This window comes from Trichomycterus rosablanca, chromosome 4 (assembly GCF_030014385.1).
Source record: "Trichomycterus rosablanca isolate fTriRos1 chromosome 4, fTriRos1.hap1, whole genome shotgun sequence".
NCBI lineage: Eukaryota > Metazoa > Chordata > Actinopteri > Siluriformes > Trichomycteridae > Trichomycterus > Trichomycterus rosablanca.
This window is the reverse complement of record NC_085991.1, coordinates 43700184-43717232: the sequence shown is the minus strand read 5'-3', so window position 1 is coordinate 43717232 and position 17049 is coordinate 43700184. Positions and strand designations below refer to the sequence as shown.

General features: G+C 40.0%; 1 protein-coding gene across 5 annotated transcripts in view; it reads left to right on the top strand.

Moving 5' to 3' along the window:
* clcn3 (chloride channel 3) overlaps window positions 1–17049 on the top strand; it is a 71902-nt gene extending 54853 nt beyond the window's left edge. For 2 of the 5 annotated variants that reach the window (XM_062994354.1, XM_062994355.1), the window contains 2 exons: window positions 5887–5962; window positions 13653–17049. In XM_062994354.1, the coding sequence (XP_062850424.1) occupies window positions 5887–5962; window positions 13653–13814 (238 nt within the window). In that variant the 3' untranslated portion in view covers window positions 13815–17049. Of the gene's footprint in view, window positions 1–5886; window positions 5963–9278; window positions 9328–13652 lie in introns of those variants that run through there. The other 3 variants (XM_062994357.1, XM_062994358.1, XM_062994356.1) reach the window with 2 other exon arrangements.

The window sequence follows — 17049 nt, the reverse complement described above, 5'->3', positions numbered from 1 at the left end:
CGGTAATTAATTGCAGTTTAAAGTGCAGTGATAGTCTCTTCACTTTTGGGTAATGAGTGCGTAATGCTTTTATCAAATTATGTTTAATTATTTTACAAGCTACTGAACATGATTTTTTTGCTAATCGTCTGAAGCTGTTTAGCTGATCTGTGAAACTGCTCAAGCACTGCACGCAGTCCTGTATTCATTTCTTGAGTTACTACCACTAGACTATTAGAACAAACATAGATATAGACCTGATAGTGACTAAAGCTTATTTGTGCACTCAAAATTTAACTCTCAGGTGCCCAGGTGGCGCAGCGGGATGTTCCGCTAGCACTCGAAGTGCCGAGATTCTGAACTCCCGGGTTCTAATCTCGGGTCTGCTACCTGTTGGCTGGGCACTTTCTAGCAACCTTTGCAGGGTTGCTATGCTTACTCTCCATGCCAGGGTGAGGAGCTCAGCAATCCAGGAGTCTTTGAGTAAAGCCGCTGCTCCTTTAGATCAAGAGGAGCCAGTTGAGCTGGTTTGGGCATCTTACAGAAATGCCCCCTGGTCAGCTCCTCACTATAGACCTGAGGTCAGACTCAGAACCCGCTGGAGGAATTATGTCTCATAGCTTGCTTGGGAAACATGGGGTGGGGGGATCCCCCAGGGAGGGACTGGAATCTATGGCTGGGGATAGAGAAGCCTTCTCTGACTGTCGCCCTCACAACCCTCAACAGACAAAGTGAATGAATTGCTACTGATTTCACAAGGATTTTGGTGCATTTTAATGGGATGTCATTGCTGCAGGTGTGTAAACAGGCTTGTCAGCTGCACAATCATGCTGCGAACATCCTGTTCTACCACATCCCAAATGTGCTCCACTGGGTTCAGAACTATTGGCTGGGAATAATACTGTTCATGAAACCAGTTTGAGATAACATAATTTTTCCCGTTCTATTCCAGTTCTTGTCTGAGTGGAATAAAACTATTGTGCATTTCTCCCCCAATTTTCTTCCATATCTAGTCGTATTTGATTACCCCATTACATTACACTGATGTTGACCTCCACTCTGTCTGAATAAAGCCATGACTAACACACGCCCCCTTCAACACGTGTGCAGTACCAGCTGCATCATTTCACCTGCATGAGCCGAGTTCATATGTGGATCAGCTTTGCGCACAGAGAGACACACTCTGATCACATTATCCCAGTTTCTGTGCAGGTGCCATCAATCAGCGATCAAAGGAATTAGTTATTAGTTATTAGTTATGAGGAATTCACTCCGGCCCCCTTCCTGAACAACAAGCCAATTGTTGTTTGTGTAGGAGCCAAGCCTGTTGGTAGCAGAGCTGAGATTCGAACCAAGTAGTTGGAGATGTCAGCTCTGTCCAACGCAAGGTTTGATGTGCTGTTAGCTTGAAACAATGTGGCTAGTATCCTCTGACCTATGATCATTAAGCTTTGTGACTGGCAAAACTGCTGCTCACTGGATGTTTAATCCAAGTGTCCAAGGATGTCCAAGACTGCTGGTCAGAGTTAAACATATCACTTACAGAAGCTTTTAGACTTCGTCTGAATGATTTTAAGGATTGTTTTGCTCCTGCAGACCAAAAGAACTGGCTGATTGAATAATTACATGAACTGCAGAGTTAATTAAATTTTCTATTGTTATCATAATATGAGTTCTCATGATAAACACATCAAGAACTGCGGTGATTACACGTCAGAAGTCTTAAATAAAACTCAACTTAGTTTGCGTTACCCGTGTGAAGTCTACACACTCCACACTGTGCGCATGTGACAAAATTAGGCTGGAACCAGATCAGTGCAAGGGATTAGTGCTGCCAGGCTAGGTTTCAAAAACCACAGAGGCACAAAAACACTTTGGTTGTAGACTAGATGGCCATGCTGGGTCCAAAGTTTCATGTAAAACGTGCCGAACCATTGTGGCTGCTGTCACAGAGAACGCCAGGAACCTTTATCATGGTTGAAAGTGCTAATCCAGTACTTAAAGCTTTAAAATCATGACACCGTATTAAGTAACTCCTAGTGTCATTAAGAAATAACTGACTCATCATATACAGTGTATCACAAAAGTGAGTACACCCCTCACATTTCTGCAGATATTTAAGTATATCTTTTCATGGGACAACACTGACAAAATGACACTTTGACACAATGAAAAGTAGTCTGTGTGCAGCTTATATAACAGTGTAAATTTATTCTTCCCTCAAAATAACTCAATATACAGCCATTAATGTCTAAACCACCGGCAACAAAAGTGAGTACACCCCTAAGAGACTACACCCCTAAATGTCCAAATTGAGCACTGCTTGTCATTTTCCCTCCAAAATGTCATGTGACTTGTTAGTGTTACTAGGTCTCAGGTGTGCATAGGGAGCAGGTGTGTTCAATTTGGTAGTACAGCTCTCACACTCTCTCATACTGGTCACTGAAAGTTCCAACATGGCACCTCATGGCAAAGAACTCTCTGAGGATCTTAAAAGACGAATTGTTGCGCTACATGAAAATGGCCAAGGCTACAAGAAGACTGCCAACACCCTGAAACTGAGCTGCAGCACAGTGGCCAAGATCATCCAGCGTTTTAAAAGAGCAGGGTCCACTCAGAACAGACCTCGCGTTGGTCGTCCAAAGAAGCTGAGTGCACGTGCTCAGCGTCACATCCAACTGCTGTCTTTGAAAGATAGGCGCAGGAGTGCTGTCAGCATTGCTGTAGAGATTGAAAAGGTGGGGGGTCAGCCTGTCAGTGCTCAGACCATACGCCGCACACTACATCAAATTGGTCTGCATGGCTGTCACCCCAGAAGGAAGCCTCTTCTGAAGTCTCTACACAAGAAAGCCCGCAAACAGTTTGCTGAAGACATGTCAACAAAGGACATGGATTACTGGAACCATGTCCTATGGTCTGATGAGACCAAGATTAATTTGTTTGGTTCAGATGGTCTCAAGCATGTGTGGCGGCAATCAGGTGAGGAGTACAAAGATAAGTGTGTCATGCCTACAGTCAAGCATGGTGGTGGGAATGCCATGGTCTGGGGCTGCATGAGTGCAGCAGGTGTTGGGGAGTTACATTTCATTGAGGGACACATGAACTCCAATATGTACTGTGAAATACTGAAGCAGAGCATGATCCCCTCCCTCCGGAAACTGGGTCGCAGGGCAGTGTTCCAGCATGATAATGACCCCAAACACACCTCTAAGACGACCACTGCTTTATTGAAGAGGCTGAGGGTAAAGGTGATGGACTGGCCAAGCATGTCTCCAGACCTAAACCCAATAGAACATCTTTGGGGCATCCTCAAGCGGAAGGTGGAGGAGCGCAAAGTCTCGAATATCCGCCAGCTCCATGATGTCGTCATGGAGGAGTGGAAAAGCATTCCAGTGGCAACCTGTGAAGCTCTGGTAAACTCCATGCCCAGGAGAGTTAAGGCAGTTCTGGGAAATAATGCTGGCCACACAAAATATTGACACTTTAGGAACTTTCACTAAGGGGTGTACTCACTTTTGTTGCCAGTGGTTTAGACATTAATGGCTGTATATTGAGTTATTTTGAGGGAAGAATAAATTTACACTGTTATATAAGCTGCACACAGACTACTTTTCATTGTGTCAAAGTGTCATTTTGTCAGTGTTGTCCCATGAAAAGATATACTTAAATATCTGCAGAAATGTGAGGGGTGTACTCACTTTTGTGATACACTGTATATCATATACCCGACTCATCATATACACTTGGCTAATTATGAGGGATCTTCAAAAAGTTTCCGCACTTTTATATTTTTGTTGGTAACGGTGAGGGTGGGAGGAGTGGTAACTGGTCTGAGAGAGAGCTTATAGTTCGGATTTAGCGGCATCTGATTTTCACCTTTTTGGATGCTCAAAGAAGCTTTAAGGGGAAGAAGATTTTCATGTGATGATGATGTAAAAGCAGGGGTTCATCAGTGGCTACGCACTCATCCAAAACATTTTTTTGCTGATGGCATTAAAAAGTTGGTACAATTCTGTAAAAATGCATCGGAATGTGACTAGAAAAGTGATGTTATTAATTTTTGAAATTCTTAATAAATAGAGAAACTTTTTAAAGAACCCTCGTATATGGTCAAAATAGTATAACTAGATGTTGGTGATAAAAAAAATGGTGTAGGATGAAGGAACTGAGACTGAACAACCTATACATTTTAGTTCCCAATCAAGCATCTTCACACTCATTGTTGGTACAATGAGACAGTGTTTAAATGGTGCAAGAGAAACCACTGCCTACTCCACAAGTTAATAATACTTTCTGAAAAGGTTAAGCAGCGGTTCCTACTTTGTACTTCCCCTTTTTGTAGCTACTAACAGATGTATTAACCAGTGACAGACACCCACACACACACACTTTCTGACTTGTATCTACTGATGAGTTCACCTATGCATGGTGTCAAACCTATTTGCTCACAGTTGCTTGGCTTTTGGAACCACTGTACACTAACACAAGCAAGCAAGGAAAGTTGTCTCTCAGTGCTGCTGAATTTAAGCACAGACCTTTTTTATATCCTGCCCTGTATTTCACCCAGATTACTTTTATCTTTAACTCATGCAAAAGAAGATGAGCTGTGTGGACGACACCCAAATCTACTTGGCTCTCTTACCAGATGACTACAGTCCTATTGTACAGTACTATAGTAACAAATGAAAGACACAAAAAATAATCCACAGCCCACAACTAAAAAGGTGTACAGAAAAAGGGATTGAGCAGAAATTAAAACTGGTTGTCACAATATGGCAAGCTGCTCAGAGCGTATGTGACAACACAGTTCTTGGTAAAAAGAATATTTATTTATTTAACGTCATGTTTTACACACTTTGGTTGCATTCATGACAGAAACAGTAGTTACTCATTACACAAGATTCCTCAGTTCACAAGTTTATGTCAAACACAGTCATGGACAATTTTGTATCTCCACTTCACCTCACTTGCACGTCTTTGGACTGTGGGAGGAAACCGGAGCCCCCGGAGGAAACCCACACATACACGGGGAGAACATGCAAACTCCACACAGAAAGGACCCAGACCGCCCCACCTGGAGATCGAACCCAGGACCTTCCTGTGAGGCGACAGTGCTACCCACTGAGCCTCCGTGCCTGCCTGTAGATTGGACACCAGTAGATTGGAACCAGTGGACCATTTTCTAAATAACAGCTTAAACCAATCAGTACAGGGCACGATAGCTTAGAAAGATAAACACGATAGCTTTCATTCTCTGTTGTTACTACAAGCTCTGCCTTTGTCTGCCCACCTTAATAAGACCTAGTTTCGGGCGGCTCGGTGGGTAGCACTGTTGCCTCACCGCAAGAAGGTCCTGGGTTCAATCCCCAGGTGGGGCGGTCCAGGTCCTTTCTGTGTGGAGTTTGCATGTTCTCCCCGTGTCTGTGTGGGTTTACTCCGGGTGCTCCGGTTTCCTCCCACAGTCCAAAGGCGTGCAAGTGAGGTGAATTGGAGTGAATTTTACTGTGTTTTATATAACTTTATGAACTGAAGAATCTTGTGTAATGAGCAACTACCGTTTCTGTCATAAATGTAACCAGAGTGTAAAACATGACATTAAAATCCTAATAAACATAAGACCTAGTTTCCACGCATCTTTATTATGATCCTTTTTTTCAAGCCAGAAGATATTTTAAACCGTTATCAAATCAAAAAAGGGATTTTTTTTAACAAGCATGTTAATTTTCTGTTTAATAAGTTAATTTCATTGTAACAATAACACTTGCTTTAAAACTATTTGCATTAATTTAAACTCTTTAAGTTGTGTAATGATTTGCTTGTGTTTATTTCTGTTGGTTATGCTGTTATGTTTTTAGTTTGTGTGTACTTTTTTTTGCTAAGTGACAATGGCCACGGTGTGTGTTGCAGGATTGTATTGGGCATCATCACTAAGAAGAATATTTTAGAGCATCTGGAGGAGCTCAAGCAGCACACGGAGCCCCTGGTGATTAGCCCCGCCCTTATCACGCCCACTCTAGCTTTTAGGCCCCGCCTCTTAGGAGGGACGCATGAAACTTGAGTGGAAATATAAAAAGGCAAATGTTGTAGGCAGTTCCCCGGAAAGTAGCTTTTCCTTTGCTACAGCCACTTTCCTTTAAATCAATGAGTGAAGTGCTAAATCACATTGGGTTTAAACCAGAACTAATTTGGTCATACAAATAAAAGTTTGGAGGAACTGTGAAATAATCTACTATACATGTCTCAACAGCGTCTTGTAGTTTGTCATGTGGTCACTCCTTAGTGTAGCGTTGATAATGTTACACACTGTAACATGACCACACCAGTCCAGTGCAGCTAGTGGTAGGTAGTATACCAACAACTACATTTAAATACTTAGTTAAGCTACTTTTTATAATACCTGCTTTTAAAATGCTTTTACTACAAAACAAAAGTAGTTGTTTCTCTATCACATATATCTGTATGCCTGCCTCGCCAGAAAAGACAGCAGCGGAACATCAATACAATAGTTACATAAGCTGGTAATTGTTATTAACGGCACATTTTCCCAACAAACAACTGCCTTAGTACTTCTAGGGGTAGGGGATAGGGCAGCTGTAGCCTAGTGGTTAAGGTACTGGTCCAGTAATCAGAAGGTTGCCAGTTCAAGCCCCACCACTGCCAGGTTGCTGGGCCTGGTTGTTGGGCCCTTGAGCAAGGCCCTTTATCCTCAATTGCTTAGACTGCATACTGTCACAACTGTAGGTCGCTTTGAATAAAAGCATCTGCTAAATATCGTAAATGGAATAGATACCTTGATATTTTTACTGTACATATAGTGTTTTTAATTTATTGAAAGGTGGTGTCCTAAACCACGTGCTGCAAACTACATAGTGTACAGTTTTACCTAGAAATTGAGTGCATATTTAAATATAGAAGGGAAGCCTCAATCCGCTGTTTTATTCTCTGAACTGAGAACTTAAATTCAGTATGTGTAATTAGGTGGGTCACGCCTCACCTAGTCTCGTATCTGCAAGAATTGAAAATGAACCCAATATGCAAGATGCTTAACCAAGGTAGGACTATATTGGGGCTACAAACAAAAATGTGGAAATGATAATGGGGAAAGTAAAAACAGAAAGAAAGAAAGAAACACATAAAAGACACAAAATAACATCTGCAGTCGGCAATACCGAAAGAAAGGAAACTCGGCACAAGCCAAAAACTGCAATGAACAAGCAGTACCCCACCCCACCAACTGGCACAGTCCACACCAAATGTGGAGCCAGCTGTGAAAGGGGGTTGTAACAGTTCCCAGTAAAAACTAAAGAGTGTGATCTGAGTGAGCAGACAACCATACCAGATTGAACCCAGTGTCATGGTTTTGGGAGAAAGCAGCTGCCAACTGAGGTGCTGGCAACTCTGTGTGGAAGAAACCATAACAAATATAAACACTCCCACCTGGAGCGAATTAACACTCGATGGGGAGCATAATTGGCAAGGCAGAGGTACATGATTTAGCAAACGTGCCCAGCCACGGATCTCTACAGCAGGTGGACCCATTACAATATGGTCTCATACCGCTCTATATTTTTTAGATCATATCTACAGCTGCACAGTTCACTCCTCAAGCACATTAATACAGATTAAACCCTTAATTACTCACTTACGCTAGACAACGGAATGGCCATTAAAGCCTGTTTCACTACTTCGTCTTTAGTACAACTAAAAACATCTTTAATACATTTTATTTATATAGCGCTTTTCAAGATACTCAAAGACGCTTTACTACGCAACAAGTGTAAACAGTGTACACCATGCTGCAATAATAATTATAGTAACAATAGGCCTTTAATACAAGGGTGTGAGCTGCATCTCTTTGTTACAGGCAGCAACTGATTTATTATCATTATTACAACCAACCATTATCTGACAGTTAGGAAACGCCCAAAAGTTTGAGAAACATCCGCCTTTGTTCTGTAGTGATTGTATTTTTTATTTCAGTAGTATTTTATACATAGTGTTATCATAGTATTATGTACATAGTGTAAAAGAAGTATTTAAACACTTTAACTACCACTGTTATCTAATTTACTTCCAGTGCATCTACTTTAAATTCTTACACATTGTCTTTTACTTTTTACTGATAAATATTGAAGGCAAAGTATGTATTTACAAGCATAAATAATACATTTAAAATAATAAGGTAACAGTACATGGCAGATGTAAAAATCAACACCACTGAGATCTGTGTTTGAATCTTGGCATTGCTATCGAGATAAATTGAATCCCAGTCCAAGGTATTCCTGCCTTGTGCCTAGTGGCTCCCTGTGAAACCAGACCTGCTGTACTGCAATTCTGACTAGGCTAAAGCAGTTAATAAAAAATGTTAAAACCACAAATAGGCCCCGGTCACAAGATTTCTACTAATAAGTACGGTTAGAGGGAAGCCTGCAGTCAGTTGAGTATCATTGCCTGAAAACAGCAGAAACAACAGTTCATTCGTTAACAAAAAGAAATGAACTGCACCGCACCCACAAATCCTCACACGGAAAAAGCTCAGTTATGCTAACCTGTCTTCAATTTTAAAATTGTCTGTAAACAAGTAATTCAGCTCATTTATGTGTAGCAAAAGAAGCACACCATATCCTCAGTCATGTATAGAGGCTGAAGCAAGATAATGTATGGGAGGGACCCCGTAAGCTTGGTGAATTAAAGATAATTTATTCAAATGAAGTTGGTTGAAATTGAGCCGAATTGCTGCTGAAAATCAATTAATGTACAGCTAAGTTCTAATATTTATATATTTTTTAAATTATTTTATTTATTATTATTATTTTATTTATTATTTTTATTTATTATTATAAATAATAATTATTATAAGTAATTGTATTATTATTTTCTCATTTTTATTTATTTTGCTAACATAATATGCGTTCTAATATTTATCATTTTAAATGTTAAAATCTTTATTTTTATTTATTTTGATAACACGATATGCTTTTAAATACATACTTGTTCATTTTTTAAATTATTGTACATTTTTAAAATTCTAAAATGTAACATTTTTCAAGTGAATTATATAAAATTATATAAAAATTGGAAGTATATTAAATAACAAAAAACAAAAGTGGTGAAATACTTGTTTCCTTCCTACTGTATACTGCTCACCCTAGTTCAGCCTAGTGCAGTACATGTGTAGTTGAAACACTCACACAGTGTAATCCATGTACTAGTATGCCATCTGTTAAAATTTGTTCTATGTTTTGTTTATTTCCTAAATTCCTCCTCTGGGTGCTGGGTCTGCATCCACCGCGCAACAGATTGAAGGTCTGAGATCCACTCGTAACACTGCGTCCTAAAAGATTGGCGAGTACCAAACAGGCTGTCTAGAATTCCTTACAATAGAATTTCTTCTTATTTCCCTCATAGAATTTCTGTTCTGATGTTAGTCAGTTGATTGTGATTCCTTGTGGTTTGTTATAGCTGTAGAGAACAGTTACTTTAACAGCAGCACTTTTCCAAACCAATATGTTCCCTATTTAGTTCACTTCAATCCCTGCACTCAAGTCTCTTCTGACTGTCTGTGCTGATTCGCCAGTTTCTCCCAAGCGTTTCATGCCTCCTGCTCTGTGTGTACTAAACCCTCTGAATCCTGTCCGGTTTTGTACAGGGAGAGCTGTTTCTTGTCTGCTTTCCAAACTGACACCCAAAATGTAAATGAGCTCTTTGGATGTTCTCTAATTACAATAACGTGTGTAAACAATTCTGTAAAAATACTGTATGTGTGATTACAATGAACTAGAATTAAAACTGAACCATGAACAGAACAGCTCACTTATAATTGAATCTAAAGGCAGGAAACAAAGCACATTTTCCAGAATACATAACGTGTGGTTATAGGTTACCGACGTAGGTGACACAGTGGCCTATTATGCTGGCCTACCAACCCAGATCTCAGCAGTACTGTTGGCCACACGATTGACTATTAATGCATCCGAGTCCTGCGATGGATTGGCGCTCTGTCCAGAGTGTGTTCATGCCTTTCAGCCATCGAATCCAGATGAAATCGGACCCAACATATTCTTGATGAAAATAAAATGTACTGCACAATATAAATAGATGACTTGCTCAGCTTGTAGGCTTTAGAGCTTTGACAGTGTTTTACCTATCATCAAAAAGCTCACCATGGCCAAGAGTGTAAGAAAGTCCAATTGGCACTATTGTATCTGTGTGGGAGCGATGGAGCTTTTTTCATTGAAGACACTGGAAACTTGCTCCTATAAGAGTTCCAGTCATGTTTATGTCACTGCCCTATGATGTTACATGAGTTGCAGTTTGTAATTTGTAGACTCAGCCAATTCTTTGAAATTAGCAATGACCAAATTAATGGAAAATTAGAAGTTAGAGTTATGCTTTGTGGTATAACAGTTTAGAGGGTTAATGGCTCACCAGTTCAACACCTCCCATGTTCTGTGAAGTCTACCAGTGTGATTATGCGATAATAAACCATCTTCATTATGAGCTGCTCTGCAACAGAATAGGGTTGTAATCCAGTCATTTAAAAATGTTACTGGTATATAAACTTACACAGGTGGTATTAGTTGTACAGTCCCCTTCACAATTATTGGCACTTCTGGTAAAGGTGAGTAAAAAGTCCTATAACAAACTAACCCTTTGGTAAGTTTCTTTTTTCTGAGAAGCATAGCATCTTGGTCTCCATGAAATATTAGTACATTTGAAATCAAAATGAGTCTGCTGCTGCCAAAAAACTAAAAATCATCAATTTCAGCTGGACAGCGATTCAAAACGTGTCCAGATCAACACTTACCAAACACAGAATCAATCTTCTGACATGTCATATTAGTCCCCTGATATAAACCCTATAGAAAACCTGTGGGACGAACTAAAGAGAAGAAATATTTTTACTTATTTTACCAGGGATGCTAATAATTGTGGAGAGTATTGTAAATGTGGATCAGTGTGTACCATGGTTCTCAGGGTTCCTGGTCATGATTTACGTTTTGTTTTGATTTTCTCACATAGTTGGATCTACCTGGTCATCAACACACATTGCTATATTTTCGTACTATTTTAATTACTACACGTTTTAAAGATTTTACCAGTTAATCAGCATTGGAGTAAATTACTTTGAAATTTATTGGCCTGTGTAAAGTAATAATGCATGTTCATTCTAATCTGACCGTTTTTGTATATTTACACGTAATGGAAAGGCACAGAAATAAAGCATTATTTTTATATTACATGCAGCATTGCAGTTGTAATGCGGTATTTAAACTGCATGTTTAACTTTATGATTTAGAAATGAGACTTTGGAAATACACATTTGAATTAAACATAGAGTTTAGTAATGGAACGGATGCATATTATCACTAATAACATCACATTTTTTTATTTGGTTGCAAGCACAAGCTGCAGGTGATGTTATACATGATAACACACAACCTCAAATGCTCTATTGCTTTTATACAACCATTTTTACAAAATACTAAAAAAAAACCAAAAAAAACGAAATTAATTAAGAAGGCCTTGAATTTTATACTGAATAATACTAACAAAAATGTGTTCCACAACAAGTGAGTTGTTGCTATCCAACAGTAACAATTCCCCAGCCTGCCTACACAGTTTGCGTGCATGAAACATGTCAGAGGAGTAAAACAGTACTTGTGTGAACCCGCTGTGCTTTTATCACCACTATCAGCACATTGAGAACGTTTCTTAAACAGGATCAGATTGTAAGCTCAGGACTAACTGGTGTATAATCACTTATAACAAATATATTATATTTGCTTACGTATTAACTGAATGGTACGGTGTGCTGTGATTATACACATTAAATTACAAATAGGGACGTGTCTCTATCTGAGTTGAACAATTTCACCACACACTTACACACTTAATTGCTTTTTTAATGAAATCAACAAGTGCTGCCTTTAGACTTCTGGTAAAGTGAGTTTTCTGTTCTCTTTTCAGTTCTGATAAACATTATACACCGATCAGCCATAACATTAAAACCACCTCATTGTTTCTACACTCACTGTCCATTTTATCAGCTCCACTTACCATATAGAAGCACTTTGTTGTTCTACAATTACTGACTGTAGTCCATCTGTTTCTCTACATACCTGCTTTCACCCTGTTCATCAATGGACAGGTATTATTTAGGTGGTGGATCATTCTCAGCACTGCAGAGACTATGACATGGTGGTGGTGTGTTAGTGTGTGTTGTGCTGGTATGAGTGGATCAGACACAGCAGTGCTACTGGAGGTTTTAAATACCGTGTCCACTCACTGTCCACTCTATTAGACACTCCTACCTAGTTGGTCCATTTACATTTACATTTTCAGCATTTAGCAGACGCTTTTATCCAAAGCGACTTACACAATGAGCAATTGAGGGTTAAAGGCCTTGCTCAGGGACCCAACAGTGGCAACTTGGTGGTAGCGGGGCTTGAACCGGGAACCTTCTGTTTACTAGTCCAGTACCTTAACCACTGAGCTATCACTGGCCCACCTTGTAGATGTAAAGTCAGAGACGATCGCTCATCTATTGCTGCTGTTTAAGTTGGTCATCTTCTAGACCTTTGCCAGTGGTCACAGGACGCTGCACACAGGGCACTATTGGCTGGATATATTTTTGGTTGGTGGACTATTCTCAGTCCAGCAGGGACATTGAGGTGTTTAAAAACTCCATCAGCACTGCCGTGTCTTATCCACTTATACCAGCACAACACACTCTAACACACCACCACCATGTCAGTGTCACTGCAGTGCTGAGAATGATCCACCACCTAAATAATACCTGCTCTGTGGTGGTCCTGGGAGAGTCCTGACCATTGAAGTACAGCATGAAAGGGGGCTAACAAAGCATGCAGAGAAACAAAGTGCTTCTATATGGTAAGTGATGCTAATAAAATGGACAGTGTGTGTAGACACAAGGAGGTGGTTTTAATGTTATGGCTGATCGGTGTAAGTTATAATTATTAGTAATCACACATGGAGTGGTTTGAGTCTTTGGTTAACTCGGAACTTGCTTTATTAAATGTGGCTCAATCTGTCAAAAAAAATTGGGGGTCATTCTGGATCCAGACTACTTAGTATTAGAAATGGTTTTGTTTTAACTTTTTAGTTTCACACTCTTCTTCTTTGTTACACCTCTTCATAGACAACTGTGGAACTTTTTCATGATAAAATTCAAAAGCACATTATTTTCTACTCATATTTACTCAGATTTTGTTTGGGTAGTTTGGAAATGAAATGTAAAAAAATATGTATCATACATGTGAAGAGAAACTTGGTTGTGCTTTTGAATTTGGATGAAGATGCTGACTGCTGTCGCTCATGTATGTGAGTGTGAATCATGGCCCAGTGGCGGTGTGTTCTCTGTGCACTCTCTCCTTCATCTTGTTTCATCTTTTCTGTTTCTCTCTAGGTGCTGCAGGCCACGATCACTCTTTAACGTCTTTTTGTTTGTGTGTCTCTATCCTTCCTCACGGCACCTTTTTGTTGGCACAATTTACCTTTAAGTGATTTGGATTCTAATTAATATACACAAGTAAAACATATACAAAGTCGATTTGATCTTGGTGCCAACAAAAAGAACCAAACATTTCCCACACTTGCGGTTTAAATCTGGTACACTCCTAACACACTCCCCTCTCTCTCTGTTTGTACAGGCGTCTCCTTGGTATTATTACAAAAAAAGATATTCTCCGTCACATGGCCCAGATGGCAAACCAAGATCCCGAGTCCATAATGTTCAACTAACGCCCTCAACCAGACATGAAGATGAGGAGTGTGAAGAGGAGGTCAGATTACTGGACCTTACGTCTCACTGACCCTTTTGTATCCTGCCCCCTTTGCCACCCAGCACCTAAACTGGAACCTCACTGGCCGTCAGTCGCCTGCTGGAAACTTCCAGATCTTCATCCAGGATGAGCCAGGATGTGTGTGAAACAGGCCTAAAGATGGCCCACAGCTAAACATGATATAAGCTGTTGTTTTCACACTGGGATATGCACTGACTGGACATGACCCTGGCCTGGCACCTTGCCTCTATTGACTTCCTCAGTGAGATAAAAGGTTGCAGCTGAGACGAAGGACCTTTACGATGAACCAGTGTGACTTTTGCCATCTGAACTGCCCTGCCATGATCCTGCTGGACTTTGCAATCGATGTTTACCTGTAACCCAAGAGGTAGAGAGTTTGTGTGTGTGTGTGTGTGTGTGCATGAATGAGAAGGTCTCTACGTCTCAGACAGGTTGTTTTACCGTATCCTCAGTTATGTTCTGGAATGTTCTGCAGGAGAGAGGAAACCACCCTGCTGTGGAAGTGTGTGTGTGTGTGTGTGCTTGTGTGAATGAGGGAATTCTGATCCATCGAGTATTTAACATTGTGAGATGATCAAGTGTACAAAATCATATGTGACATCACCTTCTGCAAAGCTGCTTAATGGTTATTAAGTTTGTTCTTTATTGAAACGTTTAGCACAGCAAACTAGGGGTGTAATGATACTCTCACCAAATCCTCTCATGTATTGTTGTTTGTGCACCATCATACAGTATCATACAGGTGCTGTGGCAAAGTGACACACCAGAATAGTTAGTGTTCGCCATAAAGTCCAGACCTTGTGGGTTTGAGCCCTGACTATGCTACTGTGTCACAGCTGAGAGCTGATTGGCTCTGGTCTCTAGGTGGAGGAATGGTAACCATGTCTCCACTATTAATCATACAATATCAGTCAATCCCAGGTGTTCTGTGCTGCTGTTGTTAAAGGTAATTGGGAAGCACCCTCTATGTGTAATGACCTGTCCAGTGACTGGGCTACAGTTTAAAAGCAGGTGACTTAGTTTACCCCCTTTTCTACCCAATTTAGACACAGTCAATTCCCACTGGTTTGTGAGGGTGGGAAGGGCGATCCGTGTTTCCCCCCCAGACACATGAAGCCACTGGAACTAAAGAAGTGAACTGGGATAATGAAATTACTTGGTGTTAATTGCTTTGCATAGGTGCTTTGCAACTAGCAGTCCATCACAGTTTTACAGTTTGTTTTACAGGTACTGTTCATGCCTTGATATAACCCAATACATCCAGTCCTGTTTTATCCAGTCTAGAAGTGAGCACTTTGATCACACAAAATGTTAAAAAGCTGTAGTAAAAAGTTCTAATTTGTATTAATTTTCCATCCATTGCTTAATCCTAGTCAGGGTCGTGGTGGGCCCAGGTAAAAACTGGATGCAGGGCAGGACCCTGAACAGAGCACCAATCCATCTCAGGGCTTCGGCCAACCCCCCTTCCTCAGACATAGCCAATCATGTCTGTGTAGACGCCCGGCCAGCCGAAAGCACCGCTAAGGATCAAACCCAGACCTCAGTGGTGGTGGGACAGAGTTGTACCACTGAGCATCTCAGATCTGACATGCTCTCTGTCCTCCGCTGTAAAGTAGCATTATTCACAAAGCTTATTGTACTGTGACTATTAATAAAGAAACAACACTAATATTAGCATGTATTGTTACACCCCTACTGCAAACACACTTTGTCAGGCAGATGAAGCATCAGGTGGGCTATGTTTTTTTTCTTCCTCGAATCCACCTGAGCTGGAGTTTTATTTCTCTTTTCTTTTTTGATACTAGAAATGAATAAATAACAGCTTATTCAAGATTTGACCTGCTACACCTGCTGGATGTATTGATCATGTTATTTACAGAGTCAGTCTTTGCTTTTATGATGAAATGTGCTACATTTTTTTAAAGGTTCTGTCATGTAATGGTTAGTGTAAGATCTTCATTCATCAGTTTCACACGGCTGTTTATAACTGGAATGCACATGCTGCCTTCACATGCTTGTAAAATGTCTTTTTTTTTCTCAGTGGCTCACACGTTCAGAGGTCAGCAGATCTTTCATCTGCTTGTTTGATTTGGCACTGATGCAACCCTCCTGTTTGGCTTGGGAATGACACCAAGAGTGCGCTGTTGAAGATCCAGATTGTTTTGGACAAGACAACTTTTATCTATGGAAAATCTGTGTAATGAAACTTAATTTATATAAGAAAACAATAAATATAACAATATCACTAAACAAGGCCAGTAAAAAGCCCTAATATACTAGATATTTAATTGCAGTATGTGTTATGATATTGTTAAGAACTGTTGGCTAGACTTGGCTAGACTTTTTAGTGTGTATTTGTGCTTCCATCTCTGCTTCTTCTCTTCATGAATTTGATGAGCTCAGACACACGTTCTGATCGGTGGTATTTTCTTGCTTTATTTGTGGGAACATGTTAAAAAAATCACCTGCCACTGACCACCAAAAATTTTCCTTCTTTTAACAAAATGAAAGCGTAAGGTCAGGTCAGTGATGTGAGATACGGGTATTAAGAAACCTTTATTTACAGCTGTTCTGAGAGCACATGAAGGCAGCATGAGGATTGATCTTGCCCTTTCTGCTGAATAATTTAACGTGTCTTTAACTTAATTATTCCACAGCCTGCATTTCTCTCCAATGAAATATCACGATCGCTAACACTGGACGTTTACGAAGCCCGTGTGATGACTTGAACGCTGATCCACCCTGTGAATTAAACTAGAAACTGAAAATTTAAGCTCATTTGAGGGTCTGAAGAAATTATTAGCATTCTTGTTGAAAGGAACTGGGTATACACTGACACAATTAAACATAACTGGATTTTTTCCATCAATAGTGCTTTCTATCATTTTTTTTCTTCTCATTTCTAACTTATTAAACAAACTTATTAAACTGTCTTTTTCTAAAACACATTGTTGTATCATCTAATACACAAACGTGCCGTGCTTGCATTGTTTCTCGACTCTTTGTCTCCCTCCAAATGAAATAAAGCTGATAGAGAAGGTGGGGGAGCTCTCGGTTCTCAGCAGCAGTTTGTGTTTCTGTTGATGAAAACAGTGACATTGTTCTCGTTTGTGTTCCTCTCTCATTCTTTTTTAATTTATAATAGCACTAGATTTGTACATTAATGTAAATTTTAAGTACAGTTACACAGTTGATGGTTTGATTGTACATTTAAAACGTGTAAAATTAAATTGTTTAAAATCTA